The 22,485-nt window shown below is 36.4% G+C and overlaps 1 protein-coding gene across 1 annotated transcript in view; it reads right to left on the bottom strand.

Moving 5' to 3' along the window:
* Nucleotides 1-22,485, bottom strand: part of Scfd2 (sec1 family domain containing 2) — a 372,739-nt gene that overhangs the window by 302,615 nt on the left and 47,639 nt on the right. The window contains exon 4 of the mRNA XM_047567173.1: nucleotides 10,681-10,856. Within this exon, the coding sequence (XP_047423129.1) occupies nucleotides 10,681-10,856 (176 nt within the window). The remainder of the gene's footprint in view (nucleotides 1-10,680; nucleotides 10,857-22,485) is intronic.

The raw sequence follows: 22,485 nt of genomic DNA, 5'->3' as shown, positions 1-22,485 counted from the left end.
AAAATTTATTCTCCACTAGTAAATATTGGATTTTTTCATAGAGCTCCTCCTTTGAACATATAAAACATATAAAATGCTATTTAATAAAATTCCTAAGTCAACCACTTCTAGGAATCTAAGTCAAATGGGAGTCTTATGAACAGCTCTACTGCTAACTCGCATGAGATCACCAGAATCGTTGACCCACGAGCTAGCAGTGAGTAGAAGAGATTCTGCAACACGTTTTGAATTGTAGATTTCCAAGACCAATTTCTTTTTCTTAGCCAAGTTTGCCTGTAAGGTTACTTAGGCCATAAAGTCAACACTGAGCTTTCAGTGATGGAGGCCTGGTAGAAAGTAGTAAAAATTAGTCTCCAAAGAAATAAACAATTCTCAACATTGGCTGAGATTTCTCAGTGACTCTCAAGCCCTTGGGAAAAGCTAAATGTTGCCCTCATGCTCAAAATAAACTCAAAAGCTCCATTTTCTAACCAAAGTCTGTAAAAGGGACAGCCGACCATATATTATGACCTGTTGCACTAATGGATGAGTATATACTATATAAAATAAGCATGCTCATAAACAAAGAGCAATTATAATAGCCAGTTTATGAGTTTGCCTATGCTAAAACCCTAACTTCCAAGGACCCAGAAATGACTAACATAGTGCTAGCCAGGGTAATATGCAATTATGATGAAAGTAGAGTCTTAGTATTTTAAATGTTTACTTCTTTTCCCCAGTCCTTTTTTTTCTTTCTTATTTATTTATTTATTTTGCTGGAAGACACCAAATACTGTGGTTACATCTGATAGTCTAACAGCCTAATAGGGAACAAAAGATTCTGAATGTTAAATTAGAAATATTAAAATACTAAGATTTTGTCAGATTCCTTCAGAAACCTCTCATAAGTTGTCAGAATATCTTTCTTAGGAGAAAAATTCTATCTAGTCTTGTTTAGAAGCACTTTTATTTGGTTTGGGAGCTAACTTCTCTCACTTTGGAGCTACATTCTCCAGGGGCAGGCAGCAGTAGAACAAAGGGTATGTGTCCACCTGGTAGGGCAAGGGTCAGGAGGGAGGTCAAACAAGTGGCTTAAAGCAGGTTATCAGAGCAAAGAGGATGTCCATAGGGAGAGGCAACCAAGCCTAGTGCAAGAGACCAGAGCCAAAGCTAGTGAGGAGGTCTTCTATGCACAGGTGTGCCAGGGCCTAGTGTGGGATACTGAAACACAAGAGGATGGAGGGGACATCCACATGGAGGATGGGGCAGTGTACAAGAACCTGAGCAAGGTGAGGAAGGTGTCCACATGACTACTAGGGACCAAGAGTGGTAAAGAAGACATCTGGAGAGAGGGTCAGAGAGATGGGGCTGTGCAGCAGCAGCCCTGCTTGGCTTATCAGAATCAGAAGGTCTCCATGCAGAGGCTGGGGGACAGCAACATCCCAAGACAGAGTGGCAGAGCCTAAGCAGGTGAGAACATCCAAGCAGGGGAGCAGTGATGGCAGTGGCCTGATGCACAGTGCCAGCCGTTACAGAGTAAGCAGTGCATCTGTGCTGTGGGAGCACGATGGGGGCTTGGTGTGGGGCTGGAATCTGAGAGGGAGGCGGAGGCAGGGGCAGCACAGCGAGACCGCAGAGCTCCAGCAAGGACAGAACGGCATCAGTGCAGAGGTTTCAAAGGGGCACCTCTGTGTGGAGCGAACCAGGCCATCTATGTGCTTGGCCACCAGCTGGAGCAGAGAAAGCGAGCCCAGGTAAGGAGAGGGCATCCACGGGAGCTGGCAGCAGTTCTAATGCAAGACTGGTTACACACAGCAGGAGTTAATAACTCAATATGTTGAGGATAATGGGAGACAGTTTCCTCAGAGAACCTGAGAATTAGTGAATGAAGATGAGGTTTGGAAAAGAAAACCGGAATGAACCCTGTGATACTAGATTAGAATCATGATATTACTACGAACTCATGTTTTACAATAGTGATATAGATAGAAAAAAAATATAAAGAATAATTGATGAATTCACAATTATGAGACATTTAAAAATACCTGTTAGAAGAAAGTCAAGGATATAAAGAATTAAAGAAATTATAGTTCTGACTCACCCATGCAATTTTTAATAATGATTTATGTTATTATAAATAATAGCAACAAAACAATAAAGATACTTCCTCAGGAATATTCTACTTTGAAGCAACTGATAATTTCTTTCTTAAAAAAAAATCTCATCAGCCCAGATGTCCATTGACTGATGAATGGATAAAGTAAATGTGGTACATATATACAATGGAATTTTATCCAACCATAAAGAATGAAATTATGCCATTTACAGGAAAATGGATGGAACTGGAGAGCATCACATTAAACAAAAAAAGCCAGACTCAGAAAGTCAAGTACGATATGTTGTATTTCATATGTGGAAGCTAGAGGGAAAAAAAGAAAAAGAAAAAAAGAATGGGGTACATTATTTAGGTATAAGGAAGCCCATTAGGGTAGAGAAAGAGGATCAGGGCAGGGAGGAGAGGAGAGTAAAGGGAGTAACTGAGGAGAGAAATCCATCTAATGATTTGATATGCATGTACCCCTGTATTACAATAAAACCCACAATTCTCTATTATTAATATGCACCAATAAAAATAGATAAGAAATAATATTATAATAAATAATAAAAATTCCAGAGAACAGAAAAAGTTAAATTCATCCTGATTTTACTAAAGTGCTATAACTTTTTTTCAAAACCAGACAATGGCAACACAATTTTTAAAAAGCATATGCTTATTTCACCTATGAGCACAAATTTAAATAGTTTAGGAAATTATTAGAAACTAAATCTAGCAGTGTTTGTGTGTGTGTGTGTGTGTGTGTGTGTGTGTGTGTTGTGTGTGTGTGTGAGAGAGAGAGAGAGAGAGAGAGAGAGAGAGAGAGAGAGAGAGAGACCAGGAATACAATGAGGATTATTTAACATTTAAAATTTAAGTATAAATCATCACATTAACAGATTAAGGGAGGGTAATGAAATAGTCATTTAAAATTTCCAAATCTACATAACATAAAGTTTGATACTGGTTGAATTAACAAACACAAAAACCTCAGCAAGCTGGAATTAGAATGGAATTTCCTTAGCCTGATGAAAAAGAAAACAAAACCTCAGGAAATATAATACCTAATCATAAAATCCTGGAGCATTTCTTTAAAGTCAGGAACAAGATGAAGATGCCTAACATCACTACCGTTTTTTAACAGTGGCCTAGTATTCCTGATCAATGTACTCAAGTAAGAAAGTGGTAGCAAAAGTGGAAAGGAAAAAAATGAAACTGCCATTATTTGCTTGTGATATTATTGCCTACATGAAAGATCTAAAAAAATAAATGAAGAACAGCAAGAAATAAGGAAACAAGTTTGTTGGGATCATAATCACTATTCAATAGCTGAACTATTCCTCTATGCCAGCTATCAACTTCAGAAAACTGAATTTTAAAAAATCAAATTCAAGATAGCATTAAAGTCTTTAGAATATCCATGCACAAATCTCAAAAATCTCTTTTACAGAGAAAAGCATAACACTGGACATTTGGACTCAAAATCCCTGACCAATAAAATAGACTAGAAACTGAAAACTATAACAATCTACTTTACATGGCATCTTAATACCTTATGTATCAATGGGGGAAAGATGTGTTGGCTAAAAAATAACAGAACATCAACTAAAATGACTTAAATATTAGAATAATCATTGTTATGGTTTGGATAAAGGTGCCCCCCCAACCACTCTAGGTGCCCTTCAACAGATGAATGTATAAAGAAAATGTGGTACACATACGCAATGGAATATTACTCAGCCTCAAAGAATGAAATTATACCTTTTGCCAATAAATGGTTGGAACTAGAGAATATCATGCTAAGTGAAATAAGCCAATCCAGAAGAACCAAAGGTCAAATGTTTTCTCTGATATGTGGATGCTAATTTGCAATAAGGGGTTTGGGGGCTAGTGAAGAATAGAGGTACTTTGAATTAGTGATAGGGGAGTGGAGGGGATGTGGGGTAAGAAGGAGAGTAGAATGAATTGGATGTTATTACCCTATGTGCATATATGATTACACAACCCATGCTAACTCTATATCATGTACAACCAGAAGAATGAAAAGCCATACTCCACTTATGTATGATGTGTCAAAATGCATGTACTGTCATATATAACTAATTAGAATAAATTTTTCAAAAGACTGAAAAGAAAAAGTTGGTAGGCACGAAGTTACAATTAGATCAGAGCTAGAAGTTCTAGGGTGTATTGCATTACAGGGTGACTGTAAACAACAGTAACATGCTATACATTTTGAAAAGTTGGAAGAAAGGATTTTGAAAATTTATACCATCATGAAATAACAAATGTTTGAAGAGCTAGATTATGTTTAATCTGATATAAACATTACACAATCATACATGTATCAAAACAAAACATCACATTTTACCACATTAATATGTACAATTTTAATGTTTAATGTATCAGTTAAAATTAATTTAATTTTTTAAAAAACTTTACTCAAGGGCTGGGGATGTAGCTCAGTTGGTAGAGTGCTTGCCTTGCAAGCACAAGGCCCTGGGTTCAATCCCCAGTACCGTGGGGGGGAAAAAAAAACTTTACTCAAATGAGAGAAAAGCCAATCTTGCTATCTTGTTTATACAAGTAAAACTTTTAAAATAAAAAAAAGGTGCCCCCAAAAGCTCCTCTGTGAGCACAAGGTGTAATGATTAGATTATGAGAGCTGTGGCATCATCATTGGGTTCATCTATTTGATGGGGTGATCATTTGGAAGGACTAACTGGGTGGTAACTGTGGGCAAGTGGGACATGGCTAGAGGAGGTGGGTCCCTGAGGTGTTCTCTTGAAGATGTGTCTTGTCCTCTGTCTTCTTCTGTTTCCTGACTGCCAGAAATGAAGCAGCTTCCCTCCACCACCCCTTCTGCCATAGTGTTCTGCCTCATCTCAGGTCAAGGAGGTGGCTGACCATGGACAAAAACCTCTGAAACCAGAGCCCAAAATAAGCTTTCCTCTTCTACATTGTCCTTGTCAGATATTTTTGTCATAGAGACCAAACACAATTATCATCTCACAGGGCAAGATATTTTGAAGTAAGGCTCAAAGCCATCATTGAGGACCCAGACTCTGTTCTGTCTTCCTCAGGATACTAGTGAGCTTCCCTTATTATCAAAAAGTGTGTAAAGTGTTACAAACATATATTAGAAGACAGAAAAAGTGACTTGCTTCTGCATTGCATATCTTTTCTATCCAGGCAAGAGAAAACCCTCTTTACAAACACCTCCATTGAACTTCCCTTTGCCTCTTTTTGGCTAGAACTGCTAAATCAATTACCAAGAATGGAAATAAGAACAAAGTAATCTGAGATCAATCAGGATTTGCCTGAACCATGTGGGAAATGGAAATTGAAATAAAATTGGTATTCTGCCAACATGAGAAAGAGAAAAATGACTATTAGAAAAGTAAACTATGGGCTTTTCTCTCCCCCTGACTCACTTTCTTTCTCCTCCTCACTTTCCACTCTCTCTCTAGTGCGCACCCTTTCTCTTTCCCTTTCTTTTCCTCTCATTTTCTCTCTTACCCTGCAGGTTTGCTTAATAAACTCCCTTATGTGATTTCCCGTGTCCAGCGTGGTTTTCGTGGGATTCCTTAATTGGTGCTGTGACTCGGGATGGGTCCTTCCACTGCCTCTTAGGCAAGTGGAACCCCATCTGACGTCCCAGTGCCCCCGGACACGGCCCCACCTTCCATTTGCACGGATGCTCAGCTTTTTGCATGCAACACTGGATTTCAGATTGGTGAGTTCCCTTAGACAGGTCCCTACTCTAGACCACTTAAACACACCTCTGCTGACCTGAGAAGCGACCGTCAAGTGTCCGGGGCCCTCGAGGCAGCTGAGGTGTGGGGGTACCACCAGCCACAACTTTTATAGTTATGGCTGGCCCCGTAACTTTTTTAAATCATTTGAATTAAAAGTATTTGGATCCAAATGTTTAACATCAATTTTTCTAGGACTTTTCTTCCACAGGAAAGAGACGGCAAATACTGTTGGTACACTTGTCTGATCTGGTATCTTGGATTTTTTTACACTAGTCTGATATCTTGGTTTTTTTTTTTTACAATAAGATGAGTGAATTAGAGTTGACATGTATGGGATTACTCAAAAGTGTTTGTTAGAGACATCTGATTAATTTACAAAGTTATTCCATGGGGTAACATACTTAAAACCATTATTCTTTGTATATTAAATGTGTTCATATTTTCCAGGTATACAAGCCTTTAAAGCAGAAAATTTATCAAGCTGCTATTCTCCAAATTAAACTTGTCTGTAATGGTAATTTTAAACTCATCATTTAATGTTGTATTATAAGACCTGTCATCAATAGGGTATATGTAAAATTTGTTACACTGAGATAAAAGAAATTTAAATGTAAATGTATTTCTAAAAATTAGAGCTGATTTGTTCAAAGGTTAATATCATGAAACATGAAAGCATTTTGCCACTTTGCCACACAAAAGTAAAGTTAAAAGTTCTCTCAGCCTTTCTTTAATTCATGTTTTAGATATAATGTTATATAAAGATTGCTGACATAACTCTTTAGATCTGCATTTCCATCAGAGAACAGAGCTCCATCTGATCTCAGCTTAATCTTCAAAATCTTTGTATATAAACCTTTATTTTCTAATATTCCTTTGCCCCTCACTGAACTTGAGAATTTGGTCATGCTGGTCATGGTAAAAGAGAAAAAATTAGCTTCAGGATTAGAACATTTTACCCAAGATTTGTGAAAAGCCCCACCTTACCTGAGATAAGGCTCTGCCTCACAACCCTGCTGCACATTAGAATGGCTCCAAAGTAAGCCAGACTTTAACTCATTTAAAGTTGTGTTCAAAAGTTTGATGTTTGTTGTAAAGATTACTGTGATCTCAAACAAGGGATATAATGAATAACGCAGCCAAAATTCAAGATAGCTATTGCACAAACTGAATGTTTTACTGTTGTTGATTCCATTTTGTATTTTCCTTGTAAACTCTGTTGCCTGATTAATATTTTGCAGAAGTACACCGTAGATTAACTTTGAAATAAATAGTAAGCCATCACTTATAGGACAGATAATGTAGACCCCAATTAGATAAAAGGGGGTAAATAACTGTAAAGTTATAGACATTGAAGTTAAAGCCCAGTAATCTTACTTTATGACTGGTGAGACTGGCTTGCTTGATGGTTAAGATCAAAATTAGAGATTGAAATTAAATACAGAGGTCAAGAAAAGTCCATATTTGGGTCTTGCCCTCAAAGTCAGCCTGAACCCAGGGAACAAGAGGACTTCTCTAAGGAGCTTTGCAACTCTGGGTAGGTCACACAACCTCCTGATCAAGGAGATAGATGAGGCCACTAGAGGATGAAAAGCCACTCAGTGTACCTGCTGCAGAGGAGGGTCAAGGAAAAAGGGAGACATCCCTGGTGCTTCCAAGGGAAGCCACCTCATCAAGGAGACCCTGCCTAACAGAGAGCACTAACACTAAGGCTCTCAAGTTCTCTATGAGTGACCCCTATGGGAACTCAGCTGACTCTTTAACAGACAGGAACAGGTCCCTTTAACCAGCTTGATCTTAAACACCTAGCAAAACAGTTAAAACCAAAACATAGCCATTCTTGGGCATTTAAAAGAAATAATAGTTAAATGTAACTTAAGAAGTATACTTGTGTTAGCCCACTAGAATAAAGACTAAAAGCAACAAAAGAAAGATTCTTAGGCAAATGTGCCTGATAACTATCAAGAGAAACTGCCAGAATCAGAAGTTTTTAGTAAGTTTAAGGCCTACAGACACAGGTAGGCTTAATCTATGTTTGCTAGTATCTCTACTAAATGTTGTGTTTACATTCCTGATAACCTGGACAATGTTAACGTTCCCAAATAAAGGCCTTGTCCTCTAGTCAGTTTAAGGCCTACCGCCAGCATTTGCTAGGCTTTGTTATGGGAACAACTCAGTTCTTCCACCCCTTGGTGAGGAATTATTGACTTCTGTCATCTTTATGATATTCATTGGCATGTTCCAGATTCTGCAACATTTATATTGTATTAATCTCATTTCAGTACTCATGTCTTCTTGTTCTTCTCTCATAGAAGCACCCACCCCCAGATGCCTTTACAACCTGCTCTTCCCAGCCAGACTTCTACCATGGACCCCTGTATTAACCCGATTTCTAAAAAGGGAACTCCAAACTGCTTGCCTCATGCTGCCCCCTTCCAGCTCAAAGAAGCCAGATCGGTCATCACCCCCTTTCCCTAAAGCAGTAAAGGGGTTAAGCCAGAATTGGGTACAGGCAGTTAGTGTAGAAATTGGGGATCAGTTAAATCAAGGAAATGAAGTCTATGAAAGCCATCTGCCTCTGGAAGTCTGGAAGACGAGCACTGCCCCTGGGAGAATGGACTTTTTACATCTCACCTGCAAAACCAGCCCTAGTCACTTAGGCAGGAAGGAGAGATAAGGTGGGAAAGAACTGGAGAACAAAAGATTTTCTTATAAAAATAGAAATAGGGGAATGTAATACAAAGCAGCTCCCCCGCCCTTTCCATTGCATCACAACCTAGCTTGTCAGTCTGAAAGCTGCTCTCCCCGTCCTTTCCAGTGCAGCCATTTTCCCTGCATCCCAACTACTGTCAGTCTGTGAACATCCTAGCTAGCTATTGGTTCATCAGTCAGCTTGCAAGTATCCTTCTCCGTTATTGGTCCCCTGTTAGCCTGGTGGAATTCTTAAAGATAGCTTCACCCCATTTTTCTTTCTTGCTTTTCTCTCCCTCTGACTCACTTTCTTTCTCCTCCTCGCTTTCCACTCTCTCTCTAGTGTGCGCCCTTTCTCTTTCCCTTTCTTTTCCTCTCATTTTCTCTCTTACCCTGCAGGGAGACACTCTGTTTGCTTAATAAACTCCCTTATGTGAAAAAAAAAAAAAAAAAAGGAAAGTAAACTACAATATTATGGAGTAATCCATAAATAGTATAAGATTAGGCTATCTATATGGAAGACAAAAAATAGGTACTATTTATACCATGAATAAAAATAAATTCTAGATGGATTAAAAATTCAAATGTCAAGAATAGAGGTTAATCTTTAGTGGAAATTACCAAACAATATACTTAGAAATTAGAGGTAGAAAAGGATTAATAATGTAAAACATAAACACAAACCATAGAGGATAATATTTTTAATTAAACTATGTTAAAATTTAAAACTTTTATATAATAAAATAAACAAGAATTAAAGTCGAAAGACAACAATCTGAGAGAAGTATTTACATAATATAAACTTTAAAAAGTCTAACATATAGGATATCTAAAAACAGCTTTTCTGTGACCCAAAAGATAAAAATTGGCATAATACAAGAATGAATGATTCATAGTAGATGAAAATTAAATGGTAACATAAAATATAAGATGATCAGCCTCATCAGTAAAGAACTGCAAATCTATACAAAGAGACAGTGATGAACAACCATAAAAATGGTTTATTTTTATTCATATCATTTTTTTTTTTTTTTTTTTTTTGGTGCTGGGGATCGAACCCAGGGCCTTGTGCTTACAAGGCAAGCACTCTACCAACTGAGCTATCTCCCCAGCCCTCATATCATTTTTTATTCATATACATGAGTATGTGTACACTCACACACAAACACACAAGTTGAAGAGCTTAACTAAAAAACATCAAGGTGGATTAGATAAATAAATTGTATATTCATGGCAAACAAACTAGATCTTTAAGTAAAGTGCATTGGATTATCTTAAAAATAAAATATTCAAAGGAAAAAGCAAGTAGTTCAGGGATATTTATAGTAGTATATCACTTAGGTAAAATAAAACCCATAACACAATATTCTGTGTTATTCATGAAAAGTAAATACTTATAAAAATATAAAAGCAAAGAATAGAACTTGTGATTACCTCTGGGAAAAGTAAATGGAGAATTAAATTAGAGAAGGGGTCAGTAACAAGATGCCTCAACTTTATCTCTAGTTGTATTTCTTTAATGAAACAGATAAAAGATAAATATTTTTCAATGGTAAATACACTGAGTCTATATAGAGTCCATAGACATTTGTCCTTTCATGTAAGTTTATATTGTAAAGTACTTTATATTTAACAATGTTATAATTTTTAAAGCACACTATAATTTATACTTTATAATATAAAAATATATCTTTTAAAAAAATTTTCCTCCACATATGAATCTCTGCACAAACATTACAAATGGAGTTCATCTCTCTTCATCTTTTGCTAAACATCACTAAGGCACATGCTCTATGTTGCTTAAAGATTAGAGATTAAGTAGTATCTGAAAAAATGCAAATAGCAGTACTATTTTAAAGGAAAAATGGGAAGGATTGAATAAAGATGCCATGAAGATCAAGAAAGGTCCAAGTGGTATAAAATTGAAAAGAAGTTTCCCAAGGTGAATCAAACACTCAAAAAATATTCTTAGTATTGAGAAGTCAAAGATGTAACTGTCAAAAAAAATTTAGAAATAGGGCTGGTAAAAGTTTCTACTCAAATTTTAATTTGGAGGTACTTATTGAATGTGATACAGCACATATGTCAACAATACATTACTAAGACTATAATACACATCAAAGTTTTCCCTGTAAGTCAAAAGCTCCCATAGCAACATACCTGGAGAAGGAGCCTTTCAAAAGCTAGAAAGTTGTCCCACTTGACTGTCTGCGGGTGTTTCAAAGTTTGAACTGTGGCCAGCCCAAGCTGTAGGAGTCCACAATGATTCCTTAGAGCTTTGAGATTGTTCTTGAAGAGTTGAATATAGGATGTGAGCTGCCCTGGCGTGACTCTCCCTGGAGAAACATAATAATTAATCAGTGTATCCTGTTCTGAGAGTAGGAATAACAATGAGAAGATGCCATGAAAAATACCATTGTCCTATATTTGCACAGAACTTCAGAATTGACTGCACACCTTCCTAAACTGTTGTAATTCTTCCAACAGCGGCAACAGCAAAGATGTTACCTGCATTTTGCAAGTAAGAAAACAGATGTTAAGAGACCTAACCAAGGTCGTATTGCCAACAGAATGCATTTTAAAATCCTGTGATATCCTGTAAACAAGTTTTCAAATAAATATCAGGTTTATGTGACTATAGCTAAAACTTCGGAGTACCACTCCATGACACATGATATAGGAATCCAGGAGGCAAAAAGGTCACATTCCTAATCATGTGTATAACAGAAAATAAGAAAATAAATATGTTCTATCTGTAGCTTAAGTTTTATCATTGTTATCAGTGGATTCATAAAATACTCATGAGGATAAAAGCTGTCTGTTACATGGAACGAAAATGTGTGGAGAAACTGGATGGCAAAAACACTAGATAATGAAATACTGGGAAAAGGGTTTGGTATGACATGTAGCACATTTGCTACACTGGCCACCCAGATGTAGAATAAGAGAATCCAACCTCATAAAAGGTTAGAGACTGTACAAGATGCACATAGACACACAAGTGCACACACGATTTGTTAATTCATTCCCCCAGAGCCCCTAAGTCCAACTTCTGCCCACAGCAGTCTTTGACTGACTACTCATTGCCACTCTTCAATCTGTTAAACTTCATCCCTACCATTCACTGGTGCTGTGCACAGAGCCTCTGGGCACCAGATTCCCACCATCGGGCATAAAGAAGGCAATGGGGTCAACATAGCTGCAACTCACGCAAATCATTCCTACACATTTTACCCACCTCCTGCTTATGGGCTGTTTTGTGATACTGAAATTCAAGTATGTTTACTTGTTATTTCCAAATACTTGGCAATGACGCCACCTGCATTTATCTATCACTGTACAGTTTACACAGTGCTTTTGACTCTCATAGCAACTCCAAGAGCAAACAAAGCATGTACTCATCTATTAATCCCACTGGAGGCCCTGGTAGCTTAGTATCTTACAGAGTTAAACAGCAGACATCAATTAATAAGTGGTTTTTGCTAAAGAGCATTATACATAAAAAATAAAGATCTGTCACAAGCAACTTGATAGCTGACTGCATGTCCTTGTATATTTTCATTAGTTTTTTGAAGAGATTAAGAATTTCAAATTTCCTTATTGCCAATTGATCAAGGCAAGCATTTGAAGAAAAAGAACACCGTGAATAAAAGATAGGGAGGTGGGTCTCACTAGTATTTTTGGTCCTTTGTCAAAGCATGAATTTATTCCTGATTCTCAAAGGAGCAAGCTGATAACTTGCTTTCTCAGGTCAAATAGAAAAAAGCCTCCATACTTTGTTTTCTCACTCAGCTTTATTAAAGTATTGTTTACCTATAGTAAAAGTTGCCCTTTTCTGGTACACAGTTCTATGAATTTTGACAAGTGCATACAGTTGGGTAACCACTACTACAATCAAGATATAAAATATTTCTATTGCTTCAAAAAGTTTGCTTTTTTTGTAGTCAATTCCCTCTCATCTGTACTCCTTGCTAAACATTTATCTGCCTTTATCCAATTTCTGCTGTCAAGTTTTGCCTTTGTTGAATGTCATATAAATGGAATCACATAGTCTGTAGCCATTTGAGTCTGGCTTTATTCACTTTAGTGTAATACATTTAGATTCATCCATGTTGTTGCTTGGATTAACAGTTTGCTCCTTTTTCTTTCTAAATAATATTTCATTGTATGGTCATACCACAGTTTAGCCATTTATTTACCCATTTACCAGTTACAGATCATTTGGGCTATTTACAACTTTTAGCAATTATGGATAAAACCTTCATGAACATCTGTGTACATGTTTTCACGTATATATTTATATGTGCAAGTTTTCATTTTTCTTGGGTACATTTCTACCAGTGGGTTTCTAGGTCAAATATTTAAGTGTATCTTAACTATAAGAAACTGGCAAACTGAGCTTCAAAGTGTACTGTCTCTACATTCTCACGCACTTGGTATTGTCACTTTCATTTTAGCTATTCTAATAAGTATATAGTAGTATCTCATTGTGTTTTTAATTTGCATTTTCCTAATGACTAATGGTGTTGAAAATCTTTTGTGTGCTTAATTGACATCCTATATGTTTTCAGGTAACATGTCTGTTTAAATCTTTTGCCCATTTCTCAATTAAGTTGTTTAGTTTTCTTATCGATGAATTTTAAGTGTCTTTCATTAATTAATTGATTCAACATGTATTTTTGCTCTTGCTGATAGGAATCAACCCAAGAACATACCAAAAAATCCCCATCCTTGTGGAAAGACAAATGAGTATTTGACACTCTCATAATTAATTCAGCCTATTCCATGCTATTTTCTCTTACATGACAGCCTTTTGTGTAAATGATTAACATTTTCTTGCAATGATATCCTCTGACAGTTACTAAATATGCAGAAAATTTACACAAAATGGGTTCAAATCTTAAGACTGCCAGAAGCTTCATTTATTTGTTTATACACTGTGCTGCAAGTGACTGCAGTGTGGCTCCTGAACACACAGAGTACAGCCCATCCGTAGAGGCACTCATCTAACAACCACACAAATAATGACTTAATCATGATGGGATTAGTGCTGCTAAGATTAAAAAAAAAAAACCTCTGGGCAGTACGAAAAACTATATGTGAAAACTGCCTGCCTCTCAAACCCCATCTTCTCAACTGAAAGAGGAAGAGTGAGACTCAAAACACAAACAATTCACTTGTAATATAAATGTTTTAGAAAGACTATAGGAAATGGAAATCACCAAAACAAAAGTCATCAGAGGATCTGTTTATATTTTATTATAATAAACCATATGTTGTTTTGGTTTTTTTATTGTTGTTGTTATTGTTTTTGTGTGTTTTAGGAATCAAACCCAGGGTCCTGCACATGCTAGGCAAGCTCCCTAGTACCAGCCATATCCCCAGCCCCACCATATGTACATTTTAAAGGGAAGAGAGTCTTCAGTTAAAAAACATAGACAAACTTTGCATTGTTAGCATTTCCTGCCTAAGAATCAGACTCTTATGTAATGCCACCTTCCCACATAAGACATGTGATCTAAAGAAACAAAATGGGTATATTTCATAATAGGAAATGCCAACAGCAAAACACTGTGACTCCTGCACTTCTCTACCATTCCTGCTCTATTTTGTTCCCTTTGCACAGTACATCCTTTTCACACAAACACACCTCTAACAATTCACTAGATATGTCATGAAAGCAGATTTTCCTCTTAAAAATTTAAAACATGCTAACTGAAATTTAACAAAAAATGTATTTCACAGAGATGCCTTAAAATATAGGCTGTGACATTTTCAAAATTTTAGTTTAATCATAAACTTACCCAAAAAATAGAAATCAGTGAATTGGCTACCAAAAAATGTTGTAGTAAGATTAATGACTTGAATAGAGATTCTTAGTTAACATCAACTAAAACAATGAGCGACTAGAACCAGGTGTTGAAAAGTAAAGGGCAGAATATTTATCCATACCTTACTTTAAAAAAAAGGAAAAAATTAACTTGTCAGGCAGATTTATATGGTGGTTTTAAAATGTCAACCCAGAAGGCTTTGCAACACATTTTTAAGAGCTATAAAAAAAAGGATTATTTTATATATCAAGGCTGCATAATACTAACTTTTTGAAAAGTGACAATTTCACATTTGAAAAGTGGTTTTCAAGTAAGAAATGTTATTGGGCTTTATTGTTCTTATTTTTTTCATTTTAAAGAAAGAAGTTTCTGATTTCAATTTAGTTAAGAGAAAAACACAAAGCTTACCACCAATTCTATAATTAAAAAAAATAATTATTAAAATATTAAAATATAATTATCTTTTAGAGGAAAGGGTATAGATCTGGAAAATAAAAGAATTTAGTATTGTATTTTAATATTCTCTATAACCAACCCTTCCAATATTGAATTCAGTTAAATTCAAATGCATTATGGAGATTATTTTTCCCATTACTGCATACACAACAAATTATAGTTTATTCAACCTGTTTTGTGACTTAGTAAGATGAAGTAAATCTTAATTATCTACATATGTATAATTCTTTATTGCCATTTTTAAAATAAAGGGTATTTTGTTAGTGCCATGTTTGATTTAATCCCATAAGTGTTGTGGTGGGAGCAAGTAATCACCAACAAAAATTTTGTCTAAAATAATACATTTAGCTATTTAAAAAAAAAAAACTCTTGATATAAGAAATAACCATATTGTCATTGCATATTTTTCATTCATCATATTCCCACAAACATGAATGAAAACCCAATGTGTGCAATTTGAATAAAGAGACTTTATATTATTAAGACACTCATCCCCAGAAATCAAATATTGGCATTTCATTTTTCTCCTTCTCAATCTAATGTGATAAAAACAAAGCATATGGAAATATTTAAATGTAATATGCTCTTCTAAGACTGGTTTATTATTTCATACACAATTGGCAAACATAAATAATGTTAGCATTTCACAAAAGTTACACCTGTTGATTTGTGATTTTTCCCCATTATTTTAATATTTTGTATCACCAAATAACAGCAACTGAACACAAAGTAAATGAGCACAGGTGGATTCTGCAAGCCACAAAAGAAACAGTACTGCATGAAAGTGCCCATTCATTCCCAGCTCTTCCTCTTGGCTCTGCAGGCCCCATACCCTTACTTAAAATGTTTCCTGTTTGATTTGCCCTGATCTTCAGTTCATTTTGCTTTTGCTTCTATAACTAAACAACCTCAGCTCCTCTCACACCACCTTACAATGAGCTACCTTCAACTCTTTCGCTCACATCAAGTCCTACATTTGCTCTAACATTCATGTATAGAAATTGACTATGTACTAGAATTTTTATTAAGATTTTTGTTGCTTTTGTTAATGTTCTGATTTTTGAATAGGCTGCTGCCAATGATATATTTTTTTCTGATCATGAGCCTTGATACCTAGTATGTGATTTTGCAAAACACAAATTTTCCCTTCCAAAGGAGGCAACTCTATTAAAATTAAATTAAATTCACTGCACCATTACAGAAAATTTGAGTGTTAATTCAACAGTTAAAAAAGAGAGACAGAATTTTGTATATGAAGAATGGTTTACGAGTTTTGTAAATAATGTACAAAAGGCTCAAAAAGCTACCCTGAGCACATGTGTTTACATCTACTCCTCAGTAGATCCCACCAGAATGATCCACTAGAATCATAGAAAGTCATAAAAGGGGTAGGAACACATACTAACCAAAGGATCATGACACAGCCCAAAAGCAGACAAAAGAGTTTAACACACCTGTTCATTATCTTTATAACTTACATTATATGCCAGAGTTTCCTTTTTTGCTGTCAACCACAGAAAGTATCATATGTCTGTTCAAATTCTAAGAGGATATTAAGTCCCGTATCCTTCCCTTTACTTCTTTTTCCCCCTTTCATCTTTTAAATCTTCTTTGTTTTACATTTACCTGTCCCAAATTGGTAGCGTTTACATTTTATTCCATAACCATAATTTAGAATTATCTGCTCTTGCTATATTGGATTCTAAAAGTTCAAACTCAATTTATACTATTTACATCATTGTAAAGTATGTAACTTCACAATAAAGCTCTGATTACATTCACTTATTCACATAAGAAGATTTTGTTTGTTCTTAGAATGCCCAATCATGTTTTCTGTTCTTTTGCATTTTTATTATCTTTAAAGCTTTAAACTCTTCTAATCTCAAATACACTATCCTATCTTTGGATTTCATGCTTTTCCCCACTCCCTGAATACACCATTGTGGCAGATTGTTCTCTAGGCCTATCTGTATAACCATCAGCCAGAATTCCTTCATTGCTCTCTTTAGTTGGGTCTCTGGTTTCTTTAAGTCGACAATTTTTCTATCTTAATGAACCATGTTGTTTTGGTGAATATCCTTAAGGTGAATGGAAAGCAAAGTATTTTCTGTCAGAAGATTATTTTTTCCTGCCCTCACAGTTCATGACAGTGTATCTGGATCTAGAATACTTTTTTTTTTTTTTTTTTTAAAGGCGAGAATCTGTTTTACTGGAAAGAGAGGCAGTGAGGTGCACAAGATAAAGCATGAATCTTGGTTAACTAACAAGATTTAAACATTCCACAATGTGTACGCACATTCAAAACACTGTGCTATACATGATACATATATACAATTTAAGCTATCATTTAAAAAATAAATTTTAAGTAATCTCAAAACAAAAAGAAATCAGACTTGAGTGTAAGATATCTTGGAACAACTGCCTAGATTATTCTTCTTTGCGGGATGGTGCTGGGGATTGAACCCAGGGACACATCTCCAGCCCTTTTCTAAAAATTAAAAAAAAAAAAAAATTTGAGACAGAGTCTTGCTAAGTTGCTTAGGTCTCACTAATTTTATGAGGCTGACTTTGAACTTACCTCAGCCTCCCAAACTGCTGGGATTAGGACTGAAAATAATGCATTGTTTCATTGTCTCTCACATTGAGGATTGCTAATGAGAAATGGTGTTGCCTCATTCTTGTTTTATCTGCAGATGGGCTTCTCTTTTCCATCTTGGGGCCTTTGGGATTTTCTCATTCTTTAGTATCTGGGGAATCAGTGATTGTGTTTATTTAGAGTTTTTAAAAATTCTTTATAGTCACTTCTCAGTAAGACTATTTTATTTGAAATGTTTTCTTCACATCTAGGGAAACTCACATTTTTTCTTTGCTAATTTCCTATCCTCCACTTCCTCTCTCTGAAACTTCTAATAGGTTTTTGGCCTCCTGAATTCATTCTGTATATCTTTAATCTTCTTTATTCCTCCCATCTTTTCAATGTCCTCCTCTTTCTTCCTACATTTTAGATTTTCAGGATTTATCTTTAAACTTTTGCTGAATATTTTATTTCCACAATGATATCTTTAATTTCTAAGAGCTCTTTTAAAAAAGAAAAAGCAGCTTTACTGAAATATAACTCATATACCATACAATTCACCCTAAAAATGTACAATTCAGTGGGTTTTGGTATATTCATGAGTTGGACAACTGTCAATGCTACATAATTTTGGAACATTTTTATTACTTCAAAAAAAAAACCCATACCCAAATGAAAAAGTATTATTCATAATGAAAAAGTATTATTCATATTAGAATACTCATACCCAAATGAAAAAGTACCATTAATATTAGAATATAACCTGAGCAGAACATCCATCTGGGAGACATCACTGAATTTAGTTATACCAAGAAACAGAGAAGCAATAGAAATGAGAATAATCAAGTAGTAATAATTGAGCTCTGGCTTTTTTTTTTTTGTATAGTAGAACTATTATTATGTATTTTTAATCTAATGAAATATAAATTTCTGAAAGTCAAAAGAGGAATGTAAGTGTACTAATCGATGAAACAAAAATCATCATTATCATCATCATCATCTGCTGCAACCCCCATAAAAGACTTTACCTGGACCCTGCATCAAAGAGGAAGTCAACTTTCCAGAACATGAGCTCCAAAATCAGAAGCCTCAGGTATAAAGGAGTTGGTAAGTGTGAAACATAATATGCAAACAATAAAGCATATAAATCTTAACTACAGAGTTCAAATCATTTTTACTTATGTCTGTCCATATAATCACCTCCTGGATCAAGGTGTAGCACATATCCAGCACCCTAGGAAACTCCCTCGAATGTTTATCCAGTCAACAATCCCCAAAAGGTTAATTAGTACTTTGATCTCTATTACAATAGATCATATTTTGTCTGCTTTTGAACTTCATTTTAATGCAATTCTACATTATGTACTCACTTGCACCTGGCTTCATTTACCCCACATTATCCAAAATCCTTTTTGTTATATGTTTTATTGCTCTACATGACTATACTAGTTTCTTTATCCATTCTGCTGTTTATATTTATAGTTTGGAGACATTATAAATAATAATATGAACATTCTAATCCATGTCTTTTGGTGAACATAAGCACTCATTTCTACTGGATACACACCCAAGCATGGAACTGCTGGGTAAGTGAATATTAAGCTTTAGATGATACGTACAGTAGTTTCCCATGGCTGAACCAAAATCCTCATCTACTTAAAATTTTATTTGATATAACACAACTTAACATGATTTTTAAAATACATATAAGATTTAAAATGAAGCATAACTATATAATTAAGTTTCCTCATAGTATTTTTATGCTGGGTAGCCAAATTCTAATAAGAGGGAGAGAGAAAAATGAGAATGGAAACCACATTACCATACTATTAGCATGTACCTTGGTTTTGTTTTCTCATTTTAGTTCATTTTTTAAAATTTACTTTCTTACTAATTATATAGACAGATAATGAAAGGCAAAATTTAATTTAATTAAAAAGTTACTCCAAAAAGCAGGTGGTGGGGGTAGTGGAATGAAAGAATTATATGTTCACTTTTTTACATATATTATCAACTGAGTTTTTGATAAGCTTGAGCTAGTGTTATTTTTAAAATAATCTCTTGGCTCTAAAACAAAGTAACGTCTGTTTCATGTAGAGTGGACAGATATTTATTTTTCTCTGGGAAATTTGACTTTATTACTATCACTGATTTGTGCAATGGGTAAAGCATGGTCTTTCAACAGATAAAGAAATAGAGTAATAGTAACTGCCTGTTTCTCACTTCAGTTGAGGCCAAAGGGTAAAGAAATATGGTTAACATACAGGTGGAAAGATTTAGGTCAGACCTGGGGGGAAAAATCCTGATCATGATGACTATGAGACATTGAAACAAGTTATTAAAGGGGAAAAGGGGAAGAAATTACAAACCTTCCCCACAGGGATTTGAAGGGCAGTATACACAGCCATCTGTATAGTGAAACTTGGATAAAGCCCAGTTGTGAATTAATGTCCATTTTTATAACACCATAAATATTGAGGAAAGTTTTCTGGAATGTCCTTTAAGTAGGATATGATTCTTATTACACAAATTTTTTAGCTCTACGACCATTACAATAATAGTAGAAGAAGAAACTAATGTGAAAAGAACATTTTAATTACATAAATCAATTTAATTCCATGGGTCCAAAATTGAGAAATCTGCTACATGCTCTATTTCCAGGCTATTATGGAATAAAGTAACTATTGCAGGATCAGGGGTTACAAACAAAAAATAAACAGCTCTCCCTGAAGTTATACAGAACAGTGAAATATAAAATCACCAGAAACATTTATGGTTTGGCTTTCTATGGAAATGTAGCCTTCCTGAAGCTAAGTTAAACACTGGTTCGACGTTTATAAACCAAGCAGAGAGCAAAGAAGAGAAGAAATAGATCCTCCTGTTTATCCAGGGGCAGAACACCAAGTTGCCAGAGAAGAAGCATTTCTTTGAGGGGTCCACTCTGACTTGGAAAGGAATTTCTGCTCTTAAAGGAGAATCTCCCACCCTGTAGCCTTAGACCTTCTCACCACATCATGCTTTCAGAATTTTAACTCCTGCCCATATCATCACATTCAGGATCCCTTATGTTGAGAAAGCATAAGAGGATCAATAAGCAAGATGGCCAACTAGAGGTGCCCAATGCTTGCCCCCTCCTCCCTGGCCCAGAGAAGGATCAATATAATGAATAAACAACTGCTCTCTGAAGAGAGTGACTAAATAGAGACTACTGGAGTACAGTACAGGAAGGAAGCAGCAAAAATCCTGTAAGCACAAAACTCAGGATGGCCACATAGAGAAGGGAAGGAAACATTTCATCTCTGTTGCCCTAAGCCCCAGTCTGAACTAGAAGGGTCTCCTCCCTACAGAAAAAAATGGTATCCAGGAGGTTCCCAGCTGTTCCTGTTACTCCCAGACACTTGCTGTCTCAACTACTGAAGAATCCTGCAGGCCTCACAGGCCCCGAGCTCAGCTTAGGAGCTGCCTGGAACTGCCCGTAGTGGAGTGCAGATCACACTCCTCCAGGAAAGTTCATATTGTGTCCTGCTCACAGTGGCTCAAGCCATCCTGCTCCAAAGGACCGTAGCCACTGCGTCCCGTCATCCCTAAGGCTCTGCCATCACTGCACCATGTATGCACATGTGGCAGAGCACCATTTCATGGCCAAGCTGTCATTTTCAATAGTAGACAGTTTCAAAGAAGTACAGCCCTGTCCCCTGCAAGACCAGCCTCCCAGAGACCTGCAGCCTTAGTCCAGCACAGCAGTTGTGTCCCCCAGAACCTGAAAGGATGTGGGGTGCTTCTCCTCATGGAAACAGATCCTTGTCCAAGCTGTGCCACTCACCCTCTGGTCCAAACAGCTGCAAAGCCCTTCTTCTTGGATCTGGACTAGTCCTCCAGTCTGAACTAACGAGGAGCTCAGCACTCCGGGTAGTACAGCTATCATTTCATTTCCTCTGTTCCTTCCCTTGTCAGAGCACAAGACACAGCTGGACCCTGCCATTCTGGGTTTTTCGTGCTGCTACACCCAGTCTCAGTGCCAGACTCACTTCTGGTCCCATCGCCATGGGGTCTATAGCTACAACTATGTGGCACCCCTCTCCTTGTGCTCCACTTACCACTGCGCCCTACTGGCTCCAGAGCCCAAATTGTAGCTGTGCCCTGCTACCCTAGGTCCAAGCCTCTGGAACATTCCTTCTTCCCCAGAGTTATTCCAGTGCTGTTCCCTGACCCCCAGGATCAGAGTCACAACTACACCCCTCTCTCCTATGCCCCAGCTACAAGAGAATGCCCCAAAGTCACAGTCCCCAGTTTTGTGGAAAAGCTGCATCCACCCATGTATCAGAAATTGGACCTGTGCCCACACTGCAAGTATCCCAGTACTTCAGCAAGACACTAATCCCAGGGCCCCGTGTCAGAGTAGCTCTAACCTTCTATGCCCTGGAACACAGCACTACTGTGGCTGCATGTGGGTTACATCAGACTTGACACCAAGAAAGGTCCCCTCAGTTAAGTCACCCCTCCATGGGAAAAAGAGAATTGGAATACCCCAAAAATCCTTGCTGCTGAGAAGTCTAAGAATCTACCCTGCCACTCCTGCTGCCAAAAACTCCTACAGTCTGGGCCACTAGGGCACCTATAGTCATTGCTGACATTGACCCCAGCTGAAGAAGATGCATGAAGACAATTCTACTGTGTCCACCTGGAATCAGAACCAAAACAACCTACCAAAAGACAGTCTAGGACCTAGCTACTGGGGAAAGTCTCTATGAAAGCCATTCTATCTTTGGAAGGGGAAATTCTTCCATTAGATGCACAGGTACCAACACAGAGGCATAAGAAACATGTAAAAGTGAAGATGCCACCCAAGGAACATAATACTTTTCCAGTAATGGTTCCAAAGAAAAGGAAATTCGCAATTCCTAAAAAGAAATTATAAATAATGATCTCTATGGAAACTAAGAAACTCAGTGAAATACAAGAGCATACAGAGAGGTAATTTAATCAAATCAGAAAAATAATTCATGATCTGAATAAGAAATTCAACAGATAAATATTATCAAAAAAAAAAAAAACCAACTGAAATCTTGGAGCTGAAAAATGTGATGAATGAAATAAAAAATA

The sequence above is a fragment of the Sciurus carolinensis genome, chromosome 10 (assembly GCF_902686445.1).
Source record: "Sciurus carolinensis chromosome 10, mSciCar1.2, whole genome shotgun sequence".
NCBI lineage: Eukaryota > Metazoa > Chordata > Mammalia > Rodentia > Sciuridae > Sciurus > Sciurus carolinensis.
The sequence above is the reverse complement of the archived record's forward strand: the minus strand, read 5'-3'. Positions and strand labels throughout refer to the sequence as shown.